The sequence below is a fragment of the Leptonotus elevatus genome, chromosome 1 (assembly GCF_054856555.1).
Source record: "Leptonotus elevatus isolate MCC_2025b chromosome 1, RoL_Lele_1.0, whole genome shotgun sequence".
Lineage (NCBI taxonomy): Eukaryota > Metazoa > Chordata > Actinopteri > Syngnathiformes > Syngnathidae > Leptonotus > Leptonotus elevatus.
Window position 1 is genome coordinate 54,689,852 of NC_141239.1, and position 26,990 is coordinate 54,716,841.

The 26,990-nt window shown below is 39.3% G+C and overlaps 2 protein-coding genes across 3 annotated transcripts; both read right to left on the reverse strand.

Annotated features, from left to right (window-relative positions):
- Positions 1–5,978: 5,978 nt before the first annotated feature.
- Positions 5,979–9,622, reverse strand: LOC147184671 (uncharacterized protein C7orf57 homolog). Its single transcript, XM_086085936.1, has 7 exons — positions 9,377–9,622; positions 9,103–9,149; positions 8,730–8,894; positions 7,195–7,294; positions 6,962–7,082; positions 6,405–6,484; positions 5,979–6,202 (listed from the first exon to the last, which is right to left on the reverse strand). Exons 1-7 carry the CDS (start codon positions 9,499–9,501, stop codon positions 6,094–6,096), a joined length of 747 nt encoding a protein of 248 aa, XP_085942062.1. The 5' UTR covers positions 9,502–9,622; the 3' UTR covers positions 5,979–6,093.
- Positions 9,623–13,482: 3,860 nt separating this feature from the next.
- Positions 13,483–25,384, reverse strand: slc16a6b (solute carrier family 16 member 6b). Of its 2 annotated transcripts, none has more exons than XM_086070357.1 (6): positions 25,278–25,384; positions 20,750–20,983; positions 19,619–19,762; positions 17,981–18,109; positions 15,221–16,102; positions 13,483–15,136 (listed from the first exon to the last, which is right to left on the reverse strand). In XM_086070357.1, the coding sequence occupies exons 1-6, from the start codon at positions 25,381–25,383 to the stop codon at positions 14,895–14,897; spliced, it is 1,737 nt and encodes a 578-aa protein (XP_085926483.1). In that variant the 5' UTR covers position 25,384; the 3' UTR covers positions 13,483–14,894. The 2 variants fall into 2 exon arrangements, with proteins under 2 accessions (XP_085926483.1, XP_085926484.1); XM_086070358.1 differs by lacking the exon at positions 25,278–25,384 and adding an exon at positions 22,783–23,120.
- Positions 25,385–26,990: the final 1,606 nt, after the last annotated feature.

A 26,990-nucleotide genomic window follows, 5' to 3' on the forward strand; every position in this document is an offset into this window, starting at 1 on the left:
TTGTTGGCTTTTCAACACCTGTCTGACCTTTTCAAAATGTTGACCGTGGCTTTTTTCTTCTATGGCCTTAATTAAACATGTGAAGAGGAAAGGAATGCCATATGTGGGATTAAATAGAGTCCTGAGTGTTCTGTCAATGGATCCCTAAAATATCAACTTTCCACATCAGATGTGAACACCCAAACCTAAATTATGCATCTTAGGTTATTTTGAACCTCCAACATGCATTCCAATGAGTTCAGAGGTGGCAAATCCAGGTAGCTAGCTAGCTAGCTCCCTAGCAGGTAAACGAGCACCATGGGAGCTAGCTAGGGAGTTAACTAGCACCTGGGGCTAAAGCCAAACTGGCAGGGTTTTTTTTCTTCTGGACCTGGATTTTGCCACCTCTGGTTTTGCCATATATTTATCAATGAAACTTGATATCCAATCCGGGTCCGGCCCCAGTGAAACTACCACCACCCGATCATTTTTTTTATGCGACTTCATGCATGTTTGAAATTTGGAGGTTGCATTGTGACTAGTTAAGACTGTGATCTAAACTATTGATGTGATCAAGAGAATATACCATGTGTTATTTTGAATCTCGGTTAAACCAGTCAATACTGTGCTCCAGAATGAAACGTAAATAAGATCTCCCTGCATGAATCAAAAGATGATTGTGAAAATGCAATGCCCAAGATGCAGCTTGGGGACATTGTGTTGCATTGGTACTAAGAATTAAGGTGCAGTAATCTTGTTTAAAACAATGAATAATTTCAAAATGGGGTCAAATTGAGAGGTTGGTCATTTGTTCTGATCATGTTTAATTTTTTACAGTGTAGCCTGAACGTCATTCTTCCCTTCCATGCATCCAAAGTTGCAAACAAAGGGCTTACAGCCAGGATCCTGTGCGTTACAAGTGAGCATCTTACGTGAGCGTCTGATCATCAATCAATCTTTTTTCTTCTCTCACAATTAACTTTGCTGAAAGGCCATGCAACCATCCACATTGTAAATATGTTCTGCCATTTCTTATGACGTGAAGTTGAGTTTATAGGTGCCACTTGATGAGTCATTAACAGCAATGTTACAATTTGAAATGAAACGTCTTATATTTCATTCTGGTTCTGCGTTTTACTGTTAAGTTGTGTCATCTTGCGTCAGTGTCTGTGTGGTCATAATGTTCTCGTGCAAACAGTCGTATTTACAGGCAACGGCTAATTAACATGCTTGACAGCACAAAGTCACCAAGTCACACCATTAGTAACACTTTTTTGCATCTACAAATAAGAAAATGTAGTTGCACGATGTCAACTCCAAATTATGTGTGTGTTTCATGAGAATGAATGAATTTATTTACGATTCAGGGATCCACTTTTGTCCATTCCGTTAGTTCTCTTGATTACTAGCATGTTAGCTGACGTTCAAACAGATGTTTTCAACCAGACAGCTTAGCTTCCATGAGTAAATAAAAAGATGCGGGCGAATGTGTGCTGGAATGTTCAGGAACTTCAAAATTGGGGGGATTGCAAAAAATGAAATGGAACTGCTCAGTAATGCAGAACTTTTTTTTATTTTTAGGGCTGGGCATTTGACTGTGGAAAAACTAATGATCAATGAGTTGAGTAATGATTATTTTAAAAACATGGGTTTTAAGGGATTGAAAAAAAAAATCTCTGAATGTTCTAAACTCCAGTTTTAATGCCAGTGCGAAATAAATGCTGTTTGGAGTTGTGGAGCCTATAGCAGATGTGGTGTTGGTTAAATGGCAGTCTGAGCCTGAATCCAACAGTGCTTCTGGCTGCAGCTAAATGGTGGTAAATGACGCAATCAGAAAATTATTCATTCATTCAACTACTCACTTCAACTTTTATTCATCTTCTTTAATGCATTCCAAAAATTGTGATTGCAGAATTTTTGTCAACCTAATTGTATTTCCATTTTTTTGGTTTCATGATGATGCCTTGCACTGGCTTACTTACAACTTGAACTTTTGGACCAAATTTTCCTGTTTAACATGACATGTCATGGCGGCCTTCTGTTTTCCCTTTGCAATCATTTCTTGAAGCACATTGAGTCCTCCTGGTCCAGCATCTCGCCAAAGACTTGCTTGATGCCAGACAAGTGGCCTTGCTCGCAACATTTTGTCTTGAAGACTTGCCAAATCTGTCTGGTGACGGTAACATTATGAATCCAATATGTGCATGTAATTCTAGATTCAACTGGTCTGTTTTGGTTTTCAGCTATAGTGAGAGCAAGTGTAAAATGTGATTAGGCTCCTAATGCCCGTGTCGACAAAGAAACGTAACCTACCCAAATACTCACGTTTAGTGCCTCTTTTTGCTAATTTTGGCTATCTCAAAGGTTTTGTACTTTTTCTAAAAATGTGACACCTCAGTTTGATGTCCTCATATATCAAATAATTGTAATGCATTTCTCCTTCTGGCTGAATATTTTCAAATAGATAGGCTTCCATTGTACAGTCTAACTTATGCTGTCTCACCAATTTGATCCTTAATAAACCCAGTTTTTGTTTTTGTAAACTGTTGTCTTCATTTCTAAACTCACCACGCATTGCTGCTATTGCTACTGTTAATATAAAGTGGGACTGCCCAGGTCACCTGAGTGAGTGTTAATCAACGTCATAAAAAAATAAATAAAAAAAGTATAAAAAATTAAATGGAGCGTAAAGAGGAAGTTCTCAAGTTTACCAGTAGACACGGCTGGTTACATCTACTGGATAGACGCCGATTGAACCGCAAATGTTCATGAGGAAAGCCCGAGGACACATAAAAACAGGTTTCAGGTGTGTAAGACTTGTTTTACTACAGGTCTAAGTGCCCACTTTTGCCTTGATCAGATTTTCAAATCAGATATAGATGTGTTTAAATTGGTGGAAGGCAAGTAAGCAGTTCACTTATGTGCAGATAGGAGGGACTGTCAGGGACATAATTCACACACGCACACACTGAAATGCTCACACAATAAGTTTTTTTCTTGCTCTACTGAAACGCTCCCACTCGCATGCAATAAATCCTTTCACACAGAGAAATCCTTTTCAGAAGCGCATTTTAAAAATACATTTGCATTTTATTAGTGTGTATGACATGGCTTTACAAATTTCAGAACTGAATTGAAAGTGATCCCTAAATTCCGAGTCAATTTTTTAATTTGAGTTGGAATTCAAGAACTAAAAATAAAATAAATTAATGATGCACAACGAAAGTGTATTTAACAATACAATGAAGCTTTACGGTACAGGGTGTTTTTATCAAATTTGAATATATAATTCGAAAATTAATTCCCCAAAAATATAAATATTGAGCGTGTTACAATTATAGGTGTAAATTTGTGGAATATTTTTGGAATTAACCTGAAAAGGTGTGAATTGCTGGTTGTGTTTAAAAGGATGTATAAAAACAAAGTACAACAATATTTAAATCAGATATGAGTCAGTACAAATGTAGAAAATAGAGTGCGATTCAAATTCATGTGTAAGCCTTTGTGCTGATTTATATATCTGTAAAAATGTTTGCTTATCAACTAAGTGAACAATACTGTTGACATATCTATGCACGTATAAGTGAAGCTGTTTATGTGTAAATTTGTGTGTTTGTTTTTCTTTTGTAAGGGGGTAGGACTTGATAAGTTTTTACTTCTTCCTACTCCCTTTTGAACAAGTAAGCTGTGCTTAATGATGATTATGTATGTAAAAAAAATAAAAACTTTTAAATGTTTTTATTTTGATTTTAATAATAATAATTATATATATATATAAATATGCCGACATATTGCGTTTGATCGGTGATTTGGATCATCTAAATTACACCAGAGAGACTGCATGGCTGCTCAATCAAAGCACTACATTGTTTACATATATGAGCAGGCATTTTACAATTTTCCCACTAACTCCTGACTCGCTATATTGTCACTCTTGGTGACCCGATGTGCTAGCATGTATACAGGAGCGTTGAACGTCCTCGATCGTGATTGTGACGTAAATTGGTTTAGAGCATGAATACATTCAATTAAAAGTAAAAAATAGACTTTAAAGAGAGATCCTGGATCTAACCATTAACTATTTAGGGACTGCAAAGATTCGTCAGTGTGCAGATCCAATGACAAGTGACGACATTCGCTTCATGTTGTTTTATTTTTTTGCAGAGTAGTCTAAACGAGGTGAACCACAGAAGAAAGTTATTTGCATTTGATCCAAAGCCGTCTTCGTTGTTCGCTTTTCTTTTGGGCTAATCCTTGATTTGTAATTTTCCGGAGTTGGAAAAAAACATTTTCCACCTTTTTATCTCTGACTATTACAGCCACCGATTGATTACACATGAAGAAGGCATAACAGTCATTCTTCTGCTCTCCAAAAAAATTACAAATGACTGGTAGTGGTACTTTCCCAACCAGTAAGGCAACCAGCAGTGCATTCTGGGTGATCCGAAAAGGTTGGAACCCTCTACTGTGTCTCTGACACCCCCTTATATGCAGATTTCCAAATTACTGCTAAACATTGAATACAGTTTAGTTGGCCTGGGCTTACTCTTCTCCACTAATTTAAATGAAGTGAGCCTCAACATCCTGAACCAAGTAGTGGTCTGTTTTTTCTGCTCCTCTAATGTACCAATTTCACATTCAGCGGTGTCTGCTTTTACTGTGGTTAAGGGGATTACATCACAGAATTTTAGGCCCTTCCACAGTTAACTATAGGCATATAATGATTCAATCTTACTTTTGACACCACGGCGATGTAATTTTTTAATGAAATATTTGGTATTTTGCTGCCTATTTTTCTAATGCGGAAGTAAAACGTCCGGTTCAGTAAAACCCCGCCTCTACCCGTGTGGTTGCCGCTCCCCCTCGTCCGAGCCGGATGTGTGGCCACACATGACCGGCCAGCCGTTGTAGTACAACCGGGTCTTCTTTACATGTGGAAATTGGATGGATGTTCAATTCTTCAATAAACATTTGAAACAAAGCGGCTCCTTGCCGCAAGAAATCGTAGTGGAGGAAGGGAGAACAGGGAAGAAAAAGAAACGTGAGTGGGTCGCAAACCGGAGACCTGCTGCTTACAGGGCGAGCGCACTAAACACTACACCACTACTACTTGTAGTTAACACAGCCAGAACCCTTTCTGGGATTTTAAGACAGCCAATTGTCATTGCACTTTGGCATTGCAAATATGAAGGATAATTGATTGCTTTGAATTCATTTGAAAGGATGTTTACTGATAAAGGCTACTTTTGTGCAGGAGTGAGGCCGCACCTAATGACGTCCAAAAGTTCCAACAGCTCGTTTTCTCAGGTTGGGAGGGGCTGGTGCTTGGAGAGCAGAATGACCTAGAATTTCTCATAGAGGGGCCAATGGAGGAAAGAACTAGCCTGGCAATAGCCAGATTGATTTGTGCTTCACTCGAGGGAGTTCTCCACAATATCAGCCTGGAACTGCTCCACATTGATTTGCTCGGGAAAGGCGGGGCATGCCGTACAACACTTCGAGCTAATTGGACGAAGCAGAATTGTGTGCACGTCTACCTAACTTTTATTTCGACCAATCACGACAAAGGATGAAAATGTCGTCACCGACATGAGACTGTTGTGACTAGCTGATATCTTGGCATTGACTAATTCAGCGAGAACAGAATTAATTGCAGCGTCCACGCATTTGTCCACCGGTGTCGCCATGTTTCGGTTTGTTTCTTCCGACGCCTTTGGCGCTTCTTGTTTTCGTCACAGTTGCATATCCCGCCCCCAAATAAAATGTCGCTCCGTGATTGGTCTGAACCACCAGTGGTTCGTATCGGTGGAAATCAATGGGAGCGGTACAAGGATTCTCGGGAGTTTGTGAACTCACAAATACCGCGAGAATACATCTTGTGAGAGCAAGGCTAGGAAAAAAACACTTAGATTATGTTTTTGGTGAGGAATTAGCATTTAACATGGCTAAAAGCGCCAAAAAGTCTATTTTTTATGTTGCTGTCCCTTTAAAAATTACAGTTTGGTTTCAAGTCCTTTTATTATCTGTGAGTTAGATGCATTTTTTAAAACAACAACATGACAAATGGCTTCACATTATAATTATTAAAAATTAAATTGTGAGTGATCCGCACAATTAAGTCGCACTTGACTCTGTCTCACTTGTCGATGGTTTGTCCTCATCTACGTAACCAAAACTCAACAGCTTTGACATGTTGATTGGAGAGCTTTTCTTGGTAGATATACTGTGGGAACAAATGAATTGTTCACAAAATTCACATCTACAAAGAAAACTAAAAGTTTAATTGCAATAAATCATTACATTTAATATGACTTGAAAACTTCATGTGTTTAATTAATGGGCTGTACTGGGAATTCTATGAGCAGCCAGTTCAATGTGACAATCCAATGGCGCCCTCTTGTGAGAAAAAAAACAAAACAACTTACGTCCTCCTGAATTTGTTCCCCACCTCGTCTGGATTGGCCGACTGCCAGTGCACCAACGGTTTGCCAGGGACTTTGTTTTTCTGCCAAACATGAAGTCTTCATGGTTTATTGTAAGGACAATTTATCGTATGTGGTCATGATCGTCCATCCGTCCATCTGTTCATCCCATCCAGCTCTTGCAAAATGTCACTTTACCTCATGAGTCATGACCTTCACATTACACATCTTTATTCTTGGCCTTTGACTCACCATGAGATTCTGCATTGTTTCATTGTTTTATGATGCTTGCTGTATTTTGTGATATTAATTTATTGATATTTTTTTATTTACTTAGTCACTTATTTAATTACCTACTTCTTGTGTTATTAATTTATTATTATTAATTTTATTTATTTATTCACTTACTGTACTTCTTTAAGATATATCTTTTCTGTTATTTTGTTTTACCTGTCTTTATTGCATGACTGATTTTTACTCCATTTTTACTTTACTTTACTTTATTCACTTGATTGCTATTCTATATTAGTCACTTAAGGGCGTGTGCAATGGATATTTACCTTCTCCGTGCGTGGGCTGCCATCATCCCTCTCCCATGCGGACATATTGTCTGTCCAAAAAGGAGGTAGTGGCCTCTGTGAGGGAGTGCTTGGGGTTTTCCTCTCTTTTGTGCATATGACACTGATGGTAAAACATGGCATGGTATTGAATGGAACCTCCTTTATTCAAAGTCTTAGACCTTAAATGATCTGGGTCATTACTGGTGATTGAAAGTAAAAGTGTCAAGACGCACCTTAGGTTATTAAAAGCTTCTATTGGACCCTCCAACAGCACATCTGCAGAGTCGAATGAGTTAGGCTTGGGTGGATGTGCCTCATCATAGGACAGAAGCCCTGTAGAAGGAAGGGATGGCAAAAGCATGTGTATAAAAAGCCAGTTCACTGAAGGAGAGATTATATCAATATATTTGGATATTTATGTAAAAATGTATTAGGCAAAACTGTGCACTAGTTCACAAATGCATGCTAATAATACCAGTGATATTATTAAAATTATTATTAAAATAGTTAACATCTAGCGCATCACCAATGGTACTTATTGTGCACAAGTTCTAGTGAAGTAGTTTTCCTAATAAGCCAAAGCAGTCCAATTTGTGAAGACAAGGAGTGTACTACATGGGCCTTAAAATTGAACATTGATGTAAAATCTGCGGACTTTAATTAGTCAATTAGTGGAAACCAGAGTTCAAAGTAAACATGGTGATGCTGCATTTATCTGTTATGCTGCACACAAACGGAATAAGATGCCAACAGAAGTGAGGTCAGCCCCGAGTGTAAATGTTTTGAAATTCAGGTTGAAAACTTTTTCCTATACCTTTGATAAAGGTCTTCTAAACAGTTTTAAATGTTTTTTCCCCTTTCAATTATTTTTGAAAACTAGTGTTTACTCTTAAAGCAGATCAATGTAGACCATATATCACTCATCTTCTAATTAGCAGATTACCACCTTAACTGTTCAAAATGGTTACTCCTGCAAGCCTCCAATAGTTTACAGGTTGGATTTGGGTTGATTTTTTTGCACTCACTCATGCAAACATGGTCTCCCAGGCGGGGAAGCGAACCCACGCCAAACTGCATCATAGGCAAGTGACGGCTCTACTCCGCCACTTGGAGCCTGCATTTGGGTTGAATTTCCCACCCCTTGTCTGCGAATGTGATGTCATGTGCATTGTATAGGCTACGTGAAGAAGGGACTGTGCAGTTTCATTTTTCGGCCACAGGTGGCAGCAGCGATTTGAAATATTTTCTGCATTCAGCAGCTTTAAATGTTTTGAAAGTTTTCTGTTAGTGTTTTCACATTGTCAATGCACGTTCTTTTAGCAAATTTACTTTTGTTTTCTCTGCTTTGCTTCTGAATGTTGTTAACTGTTGTGTTTGTTGATGCTTGTTGTCTTTGCTTGTGTAAAGCACATTTGAGTTGCCTTTGTGTATGAAATGTAGCCTACTGTAGAAATGAAACGGCCTAACATTGCCTTGCCTAAAATGGAAATCAAGGATATTGGGAAAAATGCTTAGGCTAAATGGCTTTATGGAAAGCCGCCTCAATGTTCATTCCATATCCTGATAGGAGGCCAGTGCGTGACTACTATGGCGTAGCCCGATAATTTACTAAGATTTTATTGTGTACTAATAGGTTAAAAGTGCCACTAGTTACTAGGACACATACATTCTACTAGTGCTCTGAATTGTTTGTATCGTGAGGACAAAGAGCACACAAGTATATGGACTAGAAGTGTGTAATTTTTTTTTTTTTAAATGATGGCAATACCTTTATGGCCCCCTTGTTTGGCAAGCTTGATGTAGTCAGAATCAGTGTCAAGAACTCCCATTCTTTTCCCAATCTTCATGTCGCTACTGACTGTGCTGATAACTGGGGACAGTCCAGGGATTTGGGATATCTGGCCTTTTATTCCATGTTGTCCTTTTTTCCCACCTGAAATGTTAAAACAAAACACACACATATACACATGCAAATTTACCGTACTACCACAGTTTATTTAAAACATTGCTACCTATCAAAGAATGTTAGGTGGAAAATGAAATGCATGTTCCCACTGGATGAAGAGTGTCCCTGAAGGCAACACTCTAAGGAGCTGTTCGGCCCTGACGTGCACAATACTCGTAGAAACTGTTGTACTTGCCAGATTTCGCCGGTTGAACGTCGGTACTCTTGAGATCTTTGGTATTTCTAGCAGAGACGGAAACAAAACCCAGCACATCACCTTTTCCGACGTGAGCTAGCGTGAGCTCATTTAGCATCAGTTGGAATAATGATGTTAAATGGCCCTTTTTAATCCCAACAGTAGTGCAGGGAAAAAAACAAATAAGTCTCAAAAACAAACAAACAACCAAACAAACATGCAAATAACCAGGACAGAATCCACGCCAAGCTGTTGGTCGAGTTAGTTTTCTTACTTAGAATTCATTTTGGACACAGGAAAAGTCCCTAGCACTGATGCGCTGAATCGGTTAGCGTCCCGTTGCCGTGGAAACGTGGTCTTCTTGCGCCTGCTCACTTGTCTCGGCATAAACTCAAACATATATGTTTGTGATAACCAATGCAGCGTTCTCACTGATAGTTATGAAGGGCATCGTTCTGACGGGGTCGCCGCTGCATGTGACTGCTGCGCGATCGTTTACTTTAATTGTTCTCGCTCAAGGACACATGCAGCACACAAATAACAGCGAAGAGACAACATTAAAGAAGCGTCTTCAGGTTTAGTGCCTTGATTTCCGCTTCGTATCCTAACGTCGGCACACGTGCACGCACGTTCACGGACGAGGTATCCGTTACGTGACTTCACGGCCGTAATCACTGACATATACCTTGTTCTTAATTATTTGGTCATTTCGCAAGTTTCTGAAAATAATCGCGTTTTTTGGCATATGGATGCTGTCCTCAACGGTCAAGCGAGACATTCAGGATGACCTCTAAATGCTCTCATACACACTTGTGAAACGCTCCCACACATAGGCTACTACTATTACCCCCCCCCCCCCCACACTCACACACTCCAAACAATAAAATGCATCTAATGGGGGTTGTAAATTAGCATTTGCTAAACTCTGTATGTTCAAGATCAGCTGCATGCTTTGCTTAGTAGCTTATCTATGTCTGATTGCATTATAACTGTTAAATAAACTTTTAAAATGAAAGGAAACTAAGCATGCAACTAATGCAACTAAAAACTAACGAAAATAACTCAGTTGAGTGCGAAAGCTACATCTGCTGTTCCGAATAAATAAATGTGGAACGGATTGCTGTTTAGTCACAGCTGACCCTGAAGCATCATTCCGGGTATGTCAATTCATCGTTAAGCAAAATAAGTCCTTCCAAGACTATAAAGCCAAACTGGAAATGTTATTTTCAAATAAAGCCCTCCAGCTGTCAAGAACTACAGCTACACGTGGACAAAATTGTTGGTGCGTCTCTGAATGAAAGAAAAACCTACAGTGGTCACAGAAATAACTTACATTTTGAGTAATAGATACAAAATTAAAGAAAATTAACCAATGCCAATCAGGTATTGTGTTTAAATTGTTACCCTTAGAAAAGATTGAAAATAATTTGACCATAGACTTAGACTTATACTTTCATTTGGAGATAGATATTCAACCAAGGTGTGTCCTCTAATTAGCATCACAGGTATCTTCAAATTTGTAAGCAGTCAGTCTATTAATAAGGTGAAAAAGTAATATAAAGTAGTCACTGTTTGGCGATGTGTACCACACTAAACATGGACCAGAAGATGTCAAGGAGAGAGTTGTCCCATGTGATTAGAAGGAAAATTACAATCACGTTAAAGGTCAAGTCTGTAAAACCATCTCCAAGCAACATGATGTTCCTTTGATTACAGTTGCACATAGTATCAGAAATTTGAGATCCACAAGACTTTAGCCATTACTCAACTTCTTTTGACATAGCCAAAGGAGGAAAATTGATGATAAATTGAAAAGATGGATGATACAAATGGAAAGGGGCAAAAATGCCCAGAATAACCTCCAAATAACTTAAATGTGAGCTTTAAGGTCAAGGTTTATCAGTGTCAGATTGCATCATCAGTCATTGTTGGAGCCAAAGTGGACTTCATTGGAGATGACCAAGGACCAATGTTAAAAATTTGTTGTAAAAACATTGCCAAACTGTAGTATTTATAATAAGTACTCATATTATGAGTCAACCTATTTTCCACATGAATATATTTGTGAAGTTCAAACACTGTTCCACCATGACTGATAATCATTTGGGCGTGTATAATAAAAAAAATTAAACACTGTATCATTAGTCTGATAGCATGTTTAGAGCTTGTTTCATGTGGTGGATGTGGGAGTTACACCACCTACCCTCCACTGCTTTTTAAATAATCTCTTTTAATCACAATTTCATTTTGTCACGGGAATAGAGCGACTAATAATTATGAATGTAAGAATTCTTGGTAAGTGAACCGCTGCCCTAAATTAGGAATCCATGAAGACCAGCAAACAAAAATGTTACTATGTGACAACGTGCCTGGCCTTTGCCACGTCATCTTCCAGTCGCTTGTTGTTTGTTACAAGTCGACATCCTCAACTCAACCTTGTCTTGAATCAGTGGATCTTAAAATGGATTAACTGATCCAATTTACTTTGATATTGAATACAGTTGTAAGTACAGTTGAGAGGTCAACTCAAAACATTTGCATCTGGAAACATCTTTTCCCCATTGAAATGAATGGAAATTAATCTGTTCCAGCATTCCTCCAAAAAACAATTGTTGTAATATGTCTTTTAGTGAAGAAAGGTAATAAATTATGAATGAGTACTGAGTATTGTTATATACTAAATAGGCCTATTACTGTTTGTGTTAAATATGTTACTTAAAGTTGCTCAATGCAGGAAATTGAGTTTCAAATCGCTGCTGCCACATGTGGCCGAAAAATGAATCTGCACAGTCCCTTCTTCACATACACGTGCGCACATGACATCACATCCGCAGACAGAGGGCGGGAAACTCGAACCCGAATCCAGATAGATAGAAATATACTTTTTTTTCCTGATGAAAGAAGAGACTCTAATCTTTCTTTTGGTAGGTTCCATGTTTTTATAGCAATGGAACACAATATTCTGTGGGCCTTGCAAAATCAGTCAAAATCCAGTAAAACAGCCGGGAGCGAAGGGGTTTGCTTCAGTGAAAATGGCTGGGAGTGAATGAGTTAAAGCAGTGGTAGGGAACCTTGGTCCTCGAGAGCCGCTGTCCTGTGTCATTATTGGGTTCTGTTTGTCCTTGTGTGTCTCCCTTGGTCTTGTTAGGTGTAATCCTGCCGTTCCTCATGTCAACCAATCAGTGCCTTCAGCCACTTGTGTCTTGCCCCAGGTGTGTCTTGTTGTGTCATTAGTGTTTGTGTATTTAGTCTCCTGTCTCCCCTCTGTCTGCGTCGGTTCATTGTCATTTTCCTCCTGTCATGCTGCCAGTTTTTTTTGCTTTGTTGTCCTCCCTACGTTTTGTTTTACTGCCATTTGGAGTTCGCTTTTGTTTTGAATAATTAAATTCCTTTTTTTGTCCATCACCTCTGCTTCCCTGCATTTGGGTCCTCCACCAAACTTTACCCCCCGTGACATCCTGCCTGTTTTCCATGTCTCCCTCCATCAACACACCTGATTGATGAACAAGATCGTTATCAGGCTTCTACAGAGCTTGCTGATCAGTTGAGCCAGCTGTGTTTGAGGAGAGAGACATGGAAAACAGGCAGGACAATGGCTCTCGAGGACCAGGGTTCCCTATCCCTGGATTAAAGGTTTATAGCACCGTAACAGAAAGCATCTATGCTGTGTTAGCTTTAAGCTAGTGGACGCAAAGTCGAAATTAGCTGGTTGCTTTGAACACAAGGTTGCACACCTTGACGTTATTTTATTTAGTTACTGTTAACTGCAACTGGGAGTGACATTAAACATCTTGAAGTATTTTCTGAATAATTGTTCACTAATTGTATCTGCCAAACTGCTGATTGTTGTGGTGTGTTGAGTTGTTTAAAGGGATACTTGACCCATTGAGCCATTTCAGCAATAACAAGTTTATATTTTGTCTATAATTAAATTGATAACTTCATTATTCTTCATGTACAATTAATACCTTTAACAAATTTTTCTACTTGCTGTCAACTGAAGATGACATAACCTGTGCTGAGGAAATAGGTAACGGCCAATCACGGCTCACCTGTTTTCTGGGTTTGGTCAGCAAATTGAGCCTTGATTGGTCGTTACCTGTTTCCTCAGCACAGGTGATGTCATCTTCAGTCGACAGCAAGTACCCCATTTTTTCTTTTTAAAGTATTAATTGTTCATGAAAAATAGAGAAGTAATCACATTAATTATAGACAAAATATTATCTTCTTACTGTTGAAAATGGCTCAATGAGTCAAGTATCTCTTTAAGAGTGCTTGCCCTCTTTTTTGTCCCTGCACGTATTGCCAGCCCTGGATTGTGTTATGTTGTTACAGGAGTAAATCATTTGTTTGAAAAAAGAAAGAAAAAACACCACGGAATTCTTGTGTCTTGTTTTATTAACAAAACATTGAATTAAATCAATACATAACTCAACAGACAGCTGGCTGCCAAGTGTTTGTAAAAAAAGAAGAAAAAAGACTGGCACTAAAAAAATGAACAAATGATCATTCAAAACAATATAAATAAAAGGTAAACAGTGACTATAAAAGGGTTTGTGAACTAAACTTCAAGTGAGGGTGTGAAGACTACATGAGACTGCCAAGTCTTCTTCCTGGCAGACCCTTCTTTCACATGTTTGCATAATAGAACATGCACGCACATCTCCTTCAACATGTACCATTGCATTTAGATCTATATTACAGTGGATCCCGCTCTTGGTGGCCCGTGAATAGTGAAAATCTGCATATACGGTCATTGATAGCCATGATAAATACATTGACAAAAAAAATCAAATCCAAAGAATTCCTGTAAGTGGTGATAAACCACTAATAAGCGGTTTCTAGAAAAACAAGGATTGGTTCCTGCACCAAGAAAAAACGTAATATTGAAAATAAATTGCAAATGGGTAAATCCACTGGTGCCAAACTGCAAGTATACGGGGCTCCACTGTATTCTAAACACTGAGAGTTCAGATAATTACTTTTCCAATACGTATGCTGTTGTGTAACAAGGTCATTCACAAGATTGTGCAGATAAAATCAATGCCTTTTGCAAAAACAACAAGAATTAAGGTAATGAAGTTTGTAAGGCCTGCAAAATCTTGAAAAGAACACTCACTGCCTTTAGGATCATCTAACACAAGTTGACAAGACGAGCGGACGCTCCCTGATTCAACCATTAAGTTATGCAATATTGCTGTGACTTGAAGTGTAATACATTTAATACGCACAAGTCAGTTGACATTTTTATATTCTCGCTGCATCATATGCACTCAGACTTGAGGTGTCCTTTTATTCTTCAGTCATTTCTGCGCCTTGATGACAGGCATGCGGATAGGTTGGTTGCATGCCTTTAAATGAGCAGGGATCGTGCGTGCACTTTACAATTCAAGTCTTGCTTAGTGCTTGCTCATGCGGGGTTGAGATGGTGGAGTGTGGTTCGAGACCTGCTCCATGTGGAACATGCCCTGAGACAACTTTTGTTGTAATTTGGCGCCATATAAATACAATGAAATCGTCCTGGTGGGAGTTCCAGAAGCTTGTGAAAATGGTTTCTCAGCAGACATGGAGATGTGTCCATGACAGTTTGCACCCATGTGCTCAACATGGTTGTCTCTTTGGTCTCCTTTTGGAGTGAGCTTCAAGCTTGTCAGAGTGAGCGACACCTGAGTTTGGAAACGAGCAGCAGCTGTGGATAGGTGATGGAAATCAGGCGGCATCTTGCTGTGTGTCGGGGTTGTATTTGTGTTTTATTGATTTATTTTATTTGATCAATGGACGCTCTTGTAGGCTCATGTGTTGTCTCCTGCTATAGAAGTTTTGAAGGGGCTATCCTCCACTGCCATGTCCACCTCCAAAAAGTCGGGCAGGTCGCTATCCTGGGAAGGTTTCTCCACAAGTTGACTTTTCCGTCTTTGGCACAAGCCAGACTTGACTGGCCCAACCAGAGCAAGACAGATGGCACTGAGCCCCATCCCGACAGCACAGGAGTAGAAGGCAGCACCGTAGTTATCTGTGATATCCACCAACACACCTGGAGAGAAAGGTAAGCACACTTTAGGACAGCCGAGCAATGACGGCCAACCAAATTGAGATCTGCCCCCCAAAAATGTTATACCTCCCAGAGGTGGTCCGGCAAGTCCAGCAAAGCTCTGAATGAAGACATATACTCCCACAGACGACGCCATTTTGTCGATGCCCACCACGTCCTCCTCGGCCAGCATGGGGATGTGCGTGGATCCCACCGTGCCAAGGAAGTAGCCATAGATGGCGCAGCAGACCACCAGACCCCAGAAGTTCCACACGATGGTGAAGGCCACCAGCACCAGGCACAAGAAAACAACACACCACAACAACACCAGGGTCTTTCTGCAAGTGACTTTGTTCAGCAAGAACCCGATGGACAGACGGCCAAAGATCTCAGCCACCGCCATCACAGAGAGCATATAGGACGCCATGTTGGGCTCCACGCCATGGCTTTTACTAAGTTCAATGATGTAGAGCTGAGGGGCAAAAAAGCCCAGAGTGGCAAACAGGCCGAAGAGTGAATAGCAAATGAAGGCACCGTCCTTCAGGATGGAAAAGTCCAGCAGTTTGGATTTGGATGGTTCTGATACTTTTGGTTCAGCATCCACATTGAAAGGGGACGAGGGTGTGGACAATGACAGTTCCTGGCCCGCTTGGTCCTGCAGCTCCCACTCTACTTTGATTTCCGCTCCCGCCATCCCCAAATCCCCATTTGAGGCAGAAAGAGATGTGACCCCTGAGTCTTCTGAACTCTGGGAAACTCCTGAGCTGATGGAGGTTTTGGTTTGTTCATTTTCCAGCTCATAAACCTCCTGCAGTTGCTCCATAGCCAGTTCATTGTATTGGTTTTCAAGCTCTGGCCGGATGATGATTGGACGAAGAAGAAGGCCACAACCAATAATGCAAGATTGAAAACTCCCAATGACAATGAGACAGTGCCGCCATCCAATGTGCTCCTTCAGTATCGTGAAGGCTGTGGGAACACAGTACATGTTGGAATTTAGTATGTGAATACTGAGTCATACATTCTCTCACTTTTTGGAGATGATTGAGGTGATTTTATCACCGTCCTTTCGCATGGTGACTAGATTTTTGATTATAGCTAGCTTTGTATTTTGTTTGACTTTTGTTTTTCAAATCCAGCAAGTTTAAATTTGTGTTTACAAAAGGAGGTTTTATTTTTTCAAAAATACTTTATTTTAGTTTAGTTTTGATTAGTCCCCTGTGCCCCCATCCTTTTTTTTTTTTTTTTAGTATATGGAGTATTTGTCGATTGCAAGATAAAAAAAAAAACAACAGTTTGAGCTTGCTTCTTTTGGATGTTCCTAAATACCGAAAAAAAATACAACAAAATTAGCCTGAAATGAATAGGCAAAGAATAAAATGAAGGTTAGTTAGTTTCAGTTAGTTTTGTAGTTTCAGTAATTTTTATTCTATTATATACTCAACAAAAATATAAACACAACACTTTTGTTTTTGCTCCCATTTTTATGAGATGAACTTGAAGATATAAAACTTCTTTCACATATACAATATGACCATTTCTCTCAGATATTGTTCACAAACCAATCTAAATGTGTGATAGTGAGCACTTCTCCTTTGCTGAGATAATCCATCCCACATCACAGGTTTGCCATATCAAAATCCTGATTAGACACCATGATTAGTGCACAGGTGTGCCTTAGACTGGCCACAATAAAAGGCCACTCTGAAAGGTGATGTTTTGTTTTATTGGGGTGGGGGTCTGGGGACTCAAAAATCCAGTGGGGACTCAGAACAAAACGGCACCTTTCAGAGTGGCTTTTATTGTGGGCTGTCTAAGGCACACCTGCGCATCAATCATGGTGTCTAATCAGCATCTTGGTATTGCACACCTGTGAGGTGGGATGGATTATCTCGACAAAGGAGAAGTGCTCACTATCACAGATTTACACTGGTTTGTGAACAATATTTGATAGAAATGGTGATATTGTGTATGTGGAAAAAGTTTTACATCTTTGAGTCCATCTCATAAAAAAAAGAGCAAAAACAAGTGCTGCGTTTATATTTTTGTTGAGTATTGTTACGAAAATGTTTTTTTTCAATTTTAGTTATAGTCATTTCATTTGTTTTTGTTACCTCTTATAACCTTGGTCTTCAGACCGTGTGGACTGAATGCATTTAAGTGCCTGACCACGCATGCACCTGAGCAACAAACAACAATAATGGACGCCTGCTTTGAGGTGTTGATAAATTCCAACATTCCAATAAACAGAGCTCTCTTTTGTTTCGCAAATACAGCGTTGCCATTTGGATTTCAAATGCGTGCAACGCATTTATCAATGGGGATGCGTGGACCAGTGCGGATGTGTGGATCCATTATGACATGAACCCTTAAAATGACATATGAATGGCATAACGTCTTTATCTGTGGTCCATTTGCAAATCCAAAGCGTGAAAACTCATACAGTATTGCAATTATAACTTTTTGTTTTCATTTTCTTTATATATATATATCTACAGTATATATAAATAAAAATGTACGTTGTTTTCTTTTCTACTTGTAGCCCTTTGAGATATTGCAATGTAAAGGGCATTATAAATAAAATGTATTATTATTAATATTATTATATAATGAAAAAGAGGGTTATCTTTGACCACAATGTCTAATACAGTGTGTTGGAAGGAACATTAAACTATATGCACTGAAACACAACCAGCTACCATGTGAAATTCTTACTCGCAGACATTTTGGTCGCATATTTTGGTCGCAGTCTCTATTAGAATGATTTTAGAAGTAACATACAAACATGAATATAATTAAAATCTTTCTGTCTTAAAAGCTGAAAGCAATGGTTAATTAAAACATCACCTGGGGCAAACGCAAGTATGGCGAAAGATTCTCCGGAAGAAGCAGCAGAGGTGACGAGGGTTCGTCGCGTGGAGAAGTACTGGGCAAGTATTGTGACGGTGGGGAGGAAGGTAAGGCAGTAGCCGAAGCCTGTAAACAAAGAGGAGACAAGAAAAAGGGGGCATAACAGCCACTGGCCCGCATGGTAGGAACACAGCATGGCTAGAGGGTTGGGTCTAAGGTCAGGGTGTCAGGTCACTCCTGTATCAGTGCTGGCGGGTTGCTTGTGGGGGTGCAGCTTTACTACAACAGCAGCTAAAAGACAAAGGCATTTAAAGACAAAAAAAGAGACGGGGAGAGAAGAGAAAAGGGATGGTCGAGTTAGTTGTAGTCAGTTAAAAGGTAGACACGGCAGTCAGGGTGGGAGAGATAACAGTGCTTTCTGTCCAAAAGGAAAAGAAAAAGTTTACATCCACATCACAAATTAACTAGGGATGCACCGAAATTGAATTTTTTGGCCAAAATAACAAAAATGAGAAATGCTTGGTCAAAAAGCCGAAAACAAATTATGCCAATTTTTTTTTATTATCATTGCATTTATTATAATTAATTACAATTATAATATTACTATAACATATTTAGGCCTATTTAGTACGGGCATTTTAACAAAGCACAATATAAATTGAAATGCGTCCACACCACAGACATCAGAAACATGTTGGTGAATGGTACATTAAACATCAAACGCGAGGTGAGCAACTGAGCATTTTCTGGCGGTGCAATTGCACTTTATAGTCAATGTACAGTACTTCGCACCGGCGGGCACGGGTGCGTGCAGTGCGGATGACGCATTTGTCGGCTATTAGGAACGGGACACGGTGCGGCGCACACTTAAAATCGGCACATTTACATGTTCACCAAGGTTTAAAAATAAATACATTTCTTTGCACCAGCCAATCGGCTTTGGGAATGGACTGCAAAGTCACACACGGCGTCCTGTACAGATCTGCAGTCACCCGCAGATAGTGGTAAGTGTTCGAGGGGCTCTCATCAAAGAAAAAAAGTAAGGCGCTGCAGGAGAAAGAGTAGCTCACCTGTAGTGCAGTACTCGGCAGCGCTCTCTTTTTTGACATAGTTTACCAAGTGACCCTCTCATTCTCCGGTGTGCACAATGAAGCTGCCGGTACTCACAAACGGCAGCGAGCAGCAAGGCGGACACTCACTCCCGTGTTTGGTGTTTAATTCAATGTTGTTGGGTTTTTTTTGGACTTGCGTCACCACAACATGCTCATTCGGCCATATTCTTTCGGCTTGAATTTTATTCCGTCCAGAATATTCAATGCATCACTAAAATTAACTCATCATCTGCAAAGGAATTTTGAATCTATTACTTTCATGCAGTCAATGGGATTACGTCTGAGAATGATTTGTGTCACAATTTACAGCAGTGAAGTACACCTTCATTGGATAGTTCTGGAAGAAAGCAATTTGGCTGTTGACACTGCTAGAAGTCGTTTTGGTTCAAAATAAACAAGGTGTCTGACAAGGCATGTCGGCAACAGTACAGCCATCACTCTGTGAATGTCACATGGCAGGACAGACAGGCTGGCAGACTACACACAGCTGGATGCAGAGGCAGCTGAGCTTCAGATCAATTACCTGAGACTATGCCAATGGTGATATACATCTCGTTGATGGAGTTGGTGAAGGCGGAGGTAATGGTACCCAAGCTGACCAAGAAACCCCCCATCATTACAGTGGGGCGATGGCCAAAGCGGTTGCTCAACATGGTTGACAGAGGGGCTGCGGATCAGAAACAGACAGGTGATAGTTACTTTCGTACAGAATGAGATCACATCACAGTCTATTTCATTAAGGGTTGAACGAGTGTGAAAAATAATATACCGTGTTTTTGGACCATAATTTTTTTTCATAGATGCTGGTCCTGTGACTTGTACACAGTATATGAAAATTAGAGCTGAGACACCAAAATTTATTCTTCCCCGTGGTGTGGAAATACACACAAGAGCGCACTGCTTCACTCCGACCGTTCAGAAACTCAGAGCTAGTTGCCACGACTACCGTACTTCTTTGAAGATGACGCGAAGAACTTCTTATTGAACTTTCCATTATGTTTGCAATTTAACATGCGGCCCTATTGCCATGTATTTTTTTTAAACAAAGACAAGAAATACATTAATCTGCAGTATAATAAACAATATCAGCTTCATTATACATAAATATTTTGGTTTTATGGGTTAGGCTAGGCTTATGCTAAAATAAAGGCAAATTAATTAATATGAAAGACAGTTGACCTATTTCCATTTAAGTTGCTAAGCACTTTGACTTGCATTCTTTCTTTCTCTACAACTTGAAAAAATTCTACCAAAAGTATGGCGTAAACATAAGTCAGATTACAACAATAATGCTAACAAATCTTTACCACTTCAACATATGAAACTTTTGGTTTCATAAAACGATGTCGGTTACCGACCAAATGAAATGAAGCAGATTAACCCCCGAATTGCCACCTTTGTGATTTGAAAATTGCATTCCACTACATTGCGATGTCTATTTGATTTTGAATGTTCAGCCTTAATTTCTTGCCAAACTAATCAGCATTAAGTTACTAATATATTGCAAACATTCCTAAGTACCCACAGACCTTTGCTTTTATAAAACACGCTATCCATCTGCTATTTCACCCTGATACACGCTCTAAACAGATTTTCGATTTTTTGAATACTGTTAGTGTTTAATACAAGATCAAATAAGCCATTAATAACTCACCAGTAAAAGTGAAAATGAAGACGCAAATGGAGATGGCCCATGACACCCTACTGTTACTCTCATCAAACTCCTTCATCAAATCCTGGAGAAAGATCCCCAGGCTCTTGAGGGTCCCAAAGGTGCAGAGCTCTACCATGAACAAGGCGACAGCTACAGCCCAGCCCCAGCCACCTTCGGGCACTTCTGAGTAGACATTTGGACCCAGGCAACCTTGGGATCTGGAAGCCATGATGACTGCAACGAGAAGTAAAATAGTGCTTGACTGAAATGTGGTATACATTTATTTTTATTATAACACCGTGCAATTGATTTGGATGAGACAAACCTGTCAAATTGTTAAATTCTTTATGGTGGAGAATGTCATTGTTCCATGTCACTACAGTTGAATCATGTGCTTGCTATCTTCAATCTTTACATTTTTCTATTTTATAGTTTACCCTTGAAACACAAACTTGAGAGTTGCACCCTGATTCGAATGTATCTTCACATACAATGACAATAAAAGCTTTCTATGCTTTTCTATTCTAATCATAGCAAATGGAATATCATTTCATATGCAGTTGGTGTTATTTTGGGCAAGGTATGTTCATTCAAATGTACTGTGACATGATAGCGAAAAAGCTCACAACCCTCCCCAAATCCTCCATCCTCAAATCTCTGAGTAGTGACTCATCCAAAGTGTTCCATAAGAATGCCTAGATTAGGTAGGTAAGAGAATGTAAAGAAAATTGTGTTGTGCAAAAAATTAAACACAAATCTGCCCAAAGCTGGGGAAAGGGTAGCGAGCTGTGTAATTAGAAATTGCTCTACTTTCACTTAAGACCATCATGGGACAAGACAAAAGTGAACCTTGACTAACCAATGTAACTTCTGATGCACACCAGTAGATGTTATCAGCTTTGAATATTGACATATTAATTAATACTTCGTAAATTTAGCACAAAAAACAATCACGTGGCTTACTTGCAAAACACAAGACAGCATTGTGTGTGAAAAATTGGCTCAAAATATCACATTAGGCAAATGTCTTCCGCAGCACTTCATTAATCTATGTATTATCCAAAAGATAGTAGAGTTGCTAAAGTATGGAAAGTTATGCCTATTAATAATGATTGGGCCCTTGAGAAGCTAAACCAGAGTATTGAGAGGCACAAATTACTGGACAAGATACCTTCACCCAAATACAACACATTTTATCAAATGTGGGTTGATGATCCACTGAAGAATTTGTCAAATTTATTTTTCTTTAATTAATTTCTTAAAGGAAAAAAAACTCTGTGTGGCTCATAACGGTCTATTTCAGTAGTTTAAAAATGTTCTTCAGTTGTTCCTCTCTTTAACAATTACAAAAACACGGTATCGTTTAAACTATGGAACATATTGTAAAGAAAGTATTTGACTTCACTTCCCCTTAGTTATAGGCAGAAAACAAATGACTTTACTTTGTTGTGTACTGTTGAATGACCCTTATATAAATAAATTGTGTTTTTCTGTCTAATTACAGTATCTATCTATCCATCTAATCTGGTTTTTGGAGATGGATGCACTGTCATGTTGTGATGGGATTTGTACGCAGACTACGCTTTCATAGAGCTTAATACTTTTTATTTTGTGTAGTTATGTTTCACCAATGCGGCCACTCAAGGAATGTGTACCATGTGGTCAGGACATCCGCAGTGCAGGGGGGATGGTGAGCGGTGAGCAAGTGTGCGGCATCCCAGGGGTTTCTTGAATGCAGGCTGCAGGATGACTCAAACCAGCCCTGAGCACACTTTTACTGTCCTCTGCCGTTTGCATTGGGTAATGACAGACATTGGGATATGTACCTTCATTTTCCACCCAAAAATCACCTACATGTAAACCTCGACGCTGGCACAAGTGTATTATTGTGCTCTGTTTCAAACGTGCTCTGTTTTAAACGCTCATTGTACCTATGACAAAGCACATCCACACGAACGCTAGTAACAAAGCAGCCCGCGGAGACCATAGACAGCATCCAACAACTGCCGTTGCGACGATAACTTATTACTCACCGGCAGTGAGGCGACCAGAGGAGAAAGCAGTTGAACAGAGGAACTGTAGCCTTCTGGTGAAACTAACACAGATTTTCTATCTCCTCTTTCTTCCCCATCGCTTTGCGGTGCTACTCGATAATGAGGAGTCGAACTCCAGTCTGCCCATAAAACGAGGTTACTTGTCGCTCCACGTGAGACATGAAACAGCATTAACGATTTGGTCTAATTTACATATGCGGCAGCAGCAACAGCAGCATCTTCTCGTCTACACCTCCAGTCGCCGCTCAGGCAGTCACTGTACTCTGAGTCTTGCCTGTTTTGGCAGCTCTTTACCGGCTCGAGCTGGTATTCAAACGCGGACGCGCAAATTTCTCTGCCATGAACGCGCAGAGCTCGGAAACCGGTTACGTGCAGCTCAGAAAAGCACGCAAGAGCTACAAATGCAACGTAGAAAACCACTTTGTATGATCCGGCTTTTTCATAATTACTTCAATAGCAAAAATAAACTTTATTTGGTATTACGGTTTCAATTGAATGTGGTGTGTAGGCTATTATAACTTCTTCTTTTTAAGTAGGCTTACTCAATTTATTTTCCAAAAATAATTCTTATGTGCAGAATATGTTGGCATCTTACGCAGGCAACTTGTCGCATTTGACAATTGCGAGCCTATGTCACAAGTCAAAATGGCAGTCAACTCGGTGAAAGGAAGCTCTCTGCTCATTGAAAAGCATTGGACTGGATCATTGTTATTTGATTTGTGAGGATTCTTTTAATTTCAAAATGTGATGACATGTTTGACTACTATAACAATCTGCCTGGTTTGTATACTAATCACAGGCAAAAGCAATACAATACGCCGTTTGTTTTCACTATGTTAAAGAAGCATTTGCATTGCAGAAATATCAGAAATTTGCAAAGTTTCGGAATTGTCACTAGTGCATAATTGTATATGGAAAGCCGGTTAAGGCATTTGTTGGATTTCCTAGCAAGTGTGTCTAATTATCCATGAACTACTGCGCTCATTGTCTTCCCGAGTAAGACAACTCAGCACACTAGTAGACCGACTATAGGGTCAGGCATGGCTCCAGAATTTTTTTCTCCCAGGCTAGTGCTGAGAAAATAAATCTAATAAAATGCTGGAGGTGCTTAAAAACTGAGATTACTGATATTTCGGACGGGCCCCTATAGCACGGATTTTGTGACACACTAGTTACTAGTAGAACTATTTTTTTTGCAATGAAATTGTTCCAAATCACCTATTCAAAGTGTTATTAGATGCTTAGCTAACTTTTCTCATCCAAGATATTCCAAAGACAAAGACGGCTGAGACAGCAGTTGAAAACCAAAACAGCCATAAAAATGTATTTATTTTTTATTTTTTTGCAGATCCCCAGCTAGTAATTGCCATTATTGGTAGTTAAATAGATTTTAAATCACTAAAGCAATTTTTTCTTAAATTCACATTGTCTACATTTCAGGATATGGCTATTATAGATACAGATTAAACATTTTATTAACTGCAACAAAAAAAAACCTCCATCATATTATTTTATGTTTACAGCTACATTTGTTACTGTTACTATGATGATAGGCTAAATATTGAAATAATAAAATACTATTTTTTTGGTGTAATTTTCCCATGTATGTTAGCGTGTGTCTGCGTGGATGAATGAGAGGCATGAACTTTGTACACTCGCTTTATGAAGTTCATTCTACTGATTTGAGCAGATTATGGGCAGAGCTGACACATTCAATATGGCGGAAGCGCTTACGCATCCCCGCAAAGGGGCCATTTCATTCAAGGATGGATCTACGTATATTTGAGGTCTATGAGCTAAACAGGTTTGCTCCAGTTGAGAAGCAATAAACCGGCTCACACCGGCTTTCGTCGTGTGCGCTAGGTAGCCGGATCTGAGAAATAATGATTCACGATGTGGAAAGTCTAGTAATTAGAACAAAGCGTTACCTTCTCCGAAGTTCAATTCATTTCCTCTCAAACATGAGTCAGAGTCTGACACAGTGACACTGACACAGTGCTTCAACAGTGAGCTGATGTGCGGGATGAAGAACAAAATAGCACCAGATGTTGCTTCGACATTCGCGGTCCATTCACAAAGGAAGTTTACAAACCAACAGCATTCGGACACAATCACACCCGGTTGGAAAAGCCGGCGAGTGTTTTGTCACATTTGGCAAAATGTTTAATCAAAAGCTGGTACAAGCTTAATTGGACAAGTTTCTGGAGAATTTGAATAAACTACAATACATATTTTTACTCACTTTGACAGCTGATTAATTTGCTGGAATCTCCCCCCCCCCCCCCCTCAACAATGCATTTTTAAAATACAGTATACGATCATAAAAAATACACAAAATAACTATTTAAAACTTTTGTGGGTGTGAAATTAAAATTTAAAGCAGTTCCATATTCTGAATAGAATGATTTTTTAAAGAATTCTCTCAAGTAGCCTACATCTGACAGTGTATATGTACTTAGATTATAATCACTCACCTGCTATTGGCTTAGGCTGACACTTCTGTATGTTACTCAAAAGTGCCCTGAAGTACACGGCTGCTTCAACCTCAGTCAAAGGCAGAGAGAGATGAGATGCAGGCATGTGTGGCCAGCCTTCAAATCTGATTGGACTTCGAAATGCCCATTCAAAACCATTGACAAATGGCCTAATTAGTTTTTTTTTGGGGGGTGTGCTAATGGGTGGCGGTGGTGGGGCAGAGGGGTAGGGGTGGGGGCAGGGGTGTCGACTGACATATGGGTGTACATGAGTCTAGAAAATCAGATTAAAATGTCAAATATTTCTAGTCTACAACATATGTTTGACTAAATACTGTACACTACAGCAGTGATTCTAAAACAGTGATCCAGGCCAGGCACATGAGAACTTTTAAGGTACTTAATACCGTGGGAAATGATCAAATTTCACTTATTTGGTCAAAAAATTATGTAGTAATGTATTTTTGTTCATCTATGCCAGCGATTTATAGTAACAACAAATAAATGACCTATTAGATGGTAGAAAATTGGCGTGTATCGTGTTAATGTCATACAGAAATACAATTGCTGTTGTGGCTGTCTTAACAGTCTTCTCGACTTTGCATACCAAATAAATTACCCGACCAGAAATAAAATACCTGAGCATAAAAAAATAATAATTAAGCTACTACTCGAAATAGTCAAATACTTTTTTCAACCATAGTATTGACACTCTTTTACCACGAAGCCACGCTGTTGTTTGTGAATTGGCTTGGTCTAAATTCTAGGGATGGGCAAGATCGGGGATTTTGAGGTATCGGAACTCATGACAGTATCGGCCACTCTCTTCTGACCGTTTTACGATCAGGAATTAGAAATTAAAAATGAGAGGAATAGAAAATTGCCATTAATTTAAAAACAATTTTTTAAAGGAAATATACTATATTGGAATATATAGGTCTTTCTTTAAAATTATTTGTCATTTTTGGGGGAATTCTATGTAGTAGTGTTAACGGTATTTGGTATCAGTATCGGTGACTACTCAAGAGTTGATTATGGCTGAAAAAAATGGTACCGAACAGCCATACAAAATTCCTTGCAATTGTACAACTTGCTTGTGAACAACTGTGTCATCCAGGGATGCTCATTTTGTACCCATCAAGATGCTCACCTGTTTCCAATTAACCTGTTCACCTGTGGAATGTACCAAACAGGTGTTTTTTGAGCATTCCTCAACTCTCTGTCTTTTGTTGTCCCTGTCCTAGCTTCTTTTTTTTTTTATACCTGTTGCAGGCATCAAATATATTTATTATATATATTTGCATAATCAATTCCCAATGATGTTCATCAATTTGAACATTAAAGCTGCTCAATGCAGGAAATTGAATTTCGTATCACTACTGCCCCATCTGGCCGATAAATGAAATTGCACACTCCCTCCTTCACATACGCACTGGGCGCATGACCTCACATCCGCAGACAGAAGGTGGGAAATCCTAACCCGATTCCAGTCTGAAAAATTATTGGCCAGAGGTTTGCACAAGTACCCATTATGAGCAGCTAAGGTGTTAATCTGTTCATTAGAAGATGTTTGAGTCAAAAATTGTCAAACAAAAAGGCTATTGAAAAGATAATTTGGGGCAAATTACTCCATTGAGTATCTTTAAATATTTTGTCTTTGTAGTGTATTCAGTTGAAACTAGGTGGAAAAGGATTTGCAAATCATTTTCATTC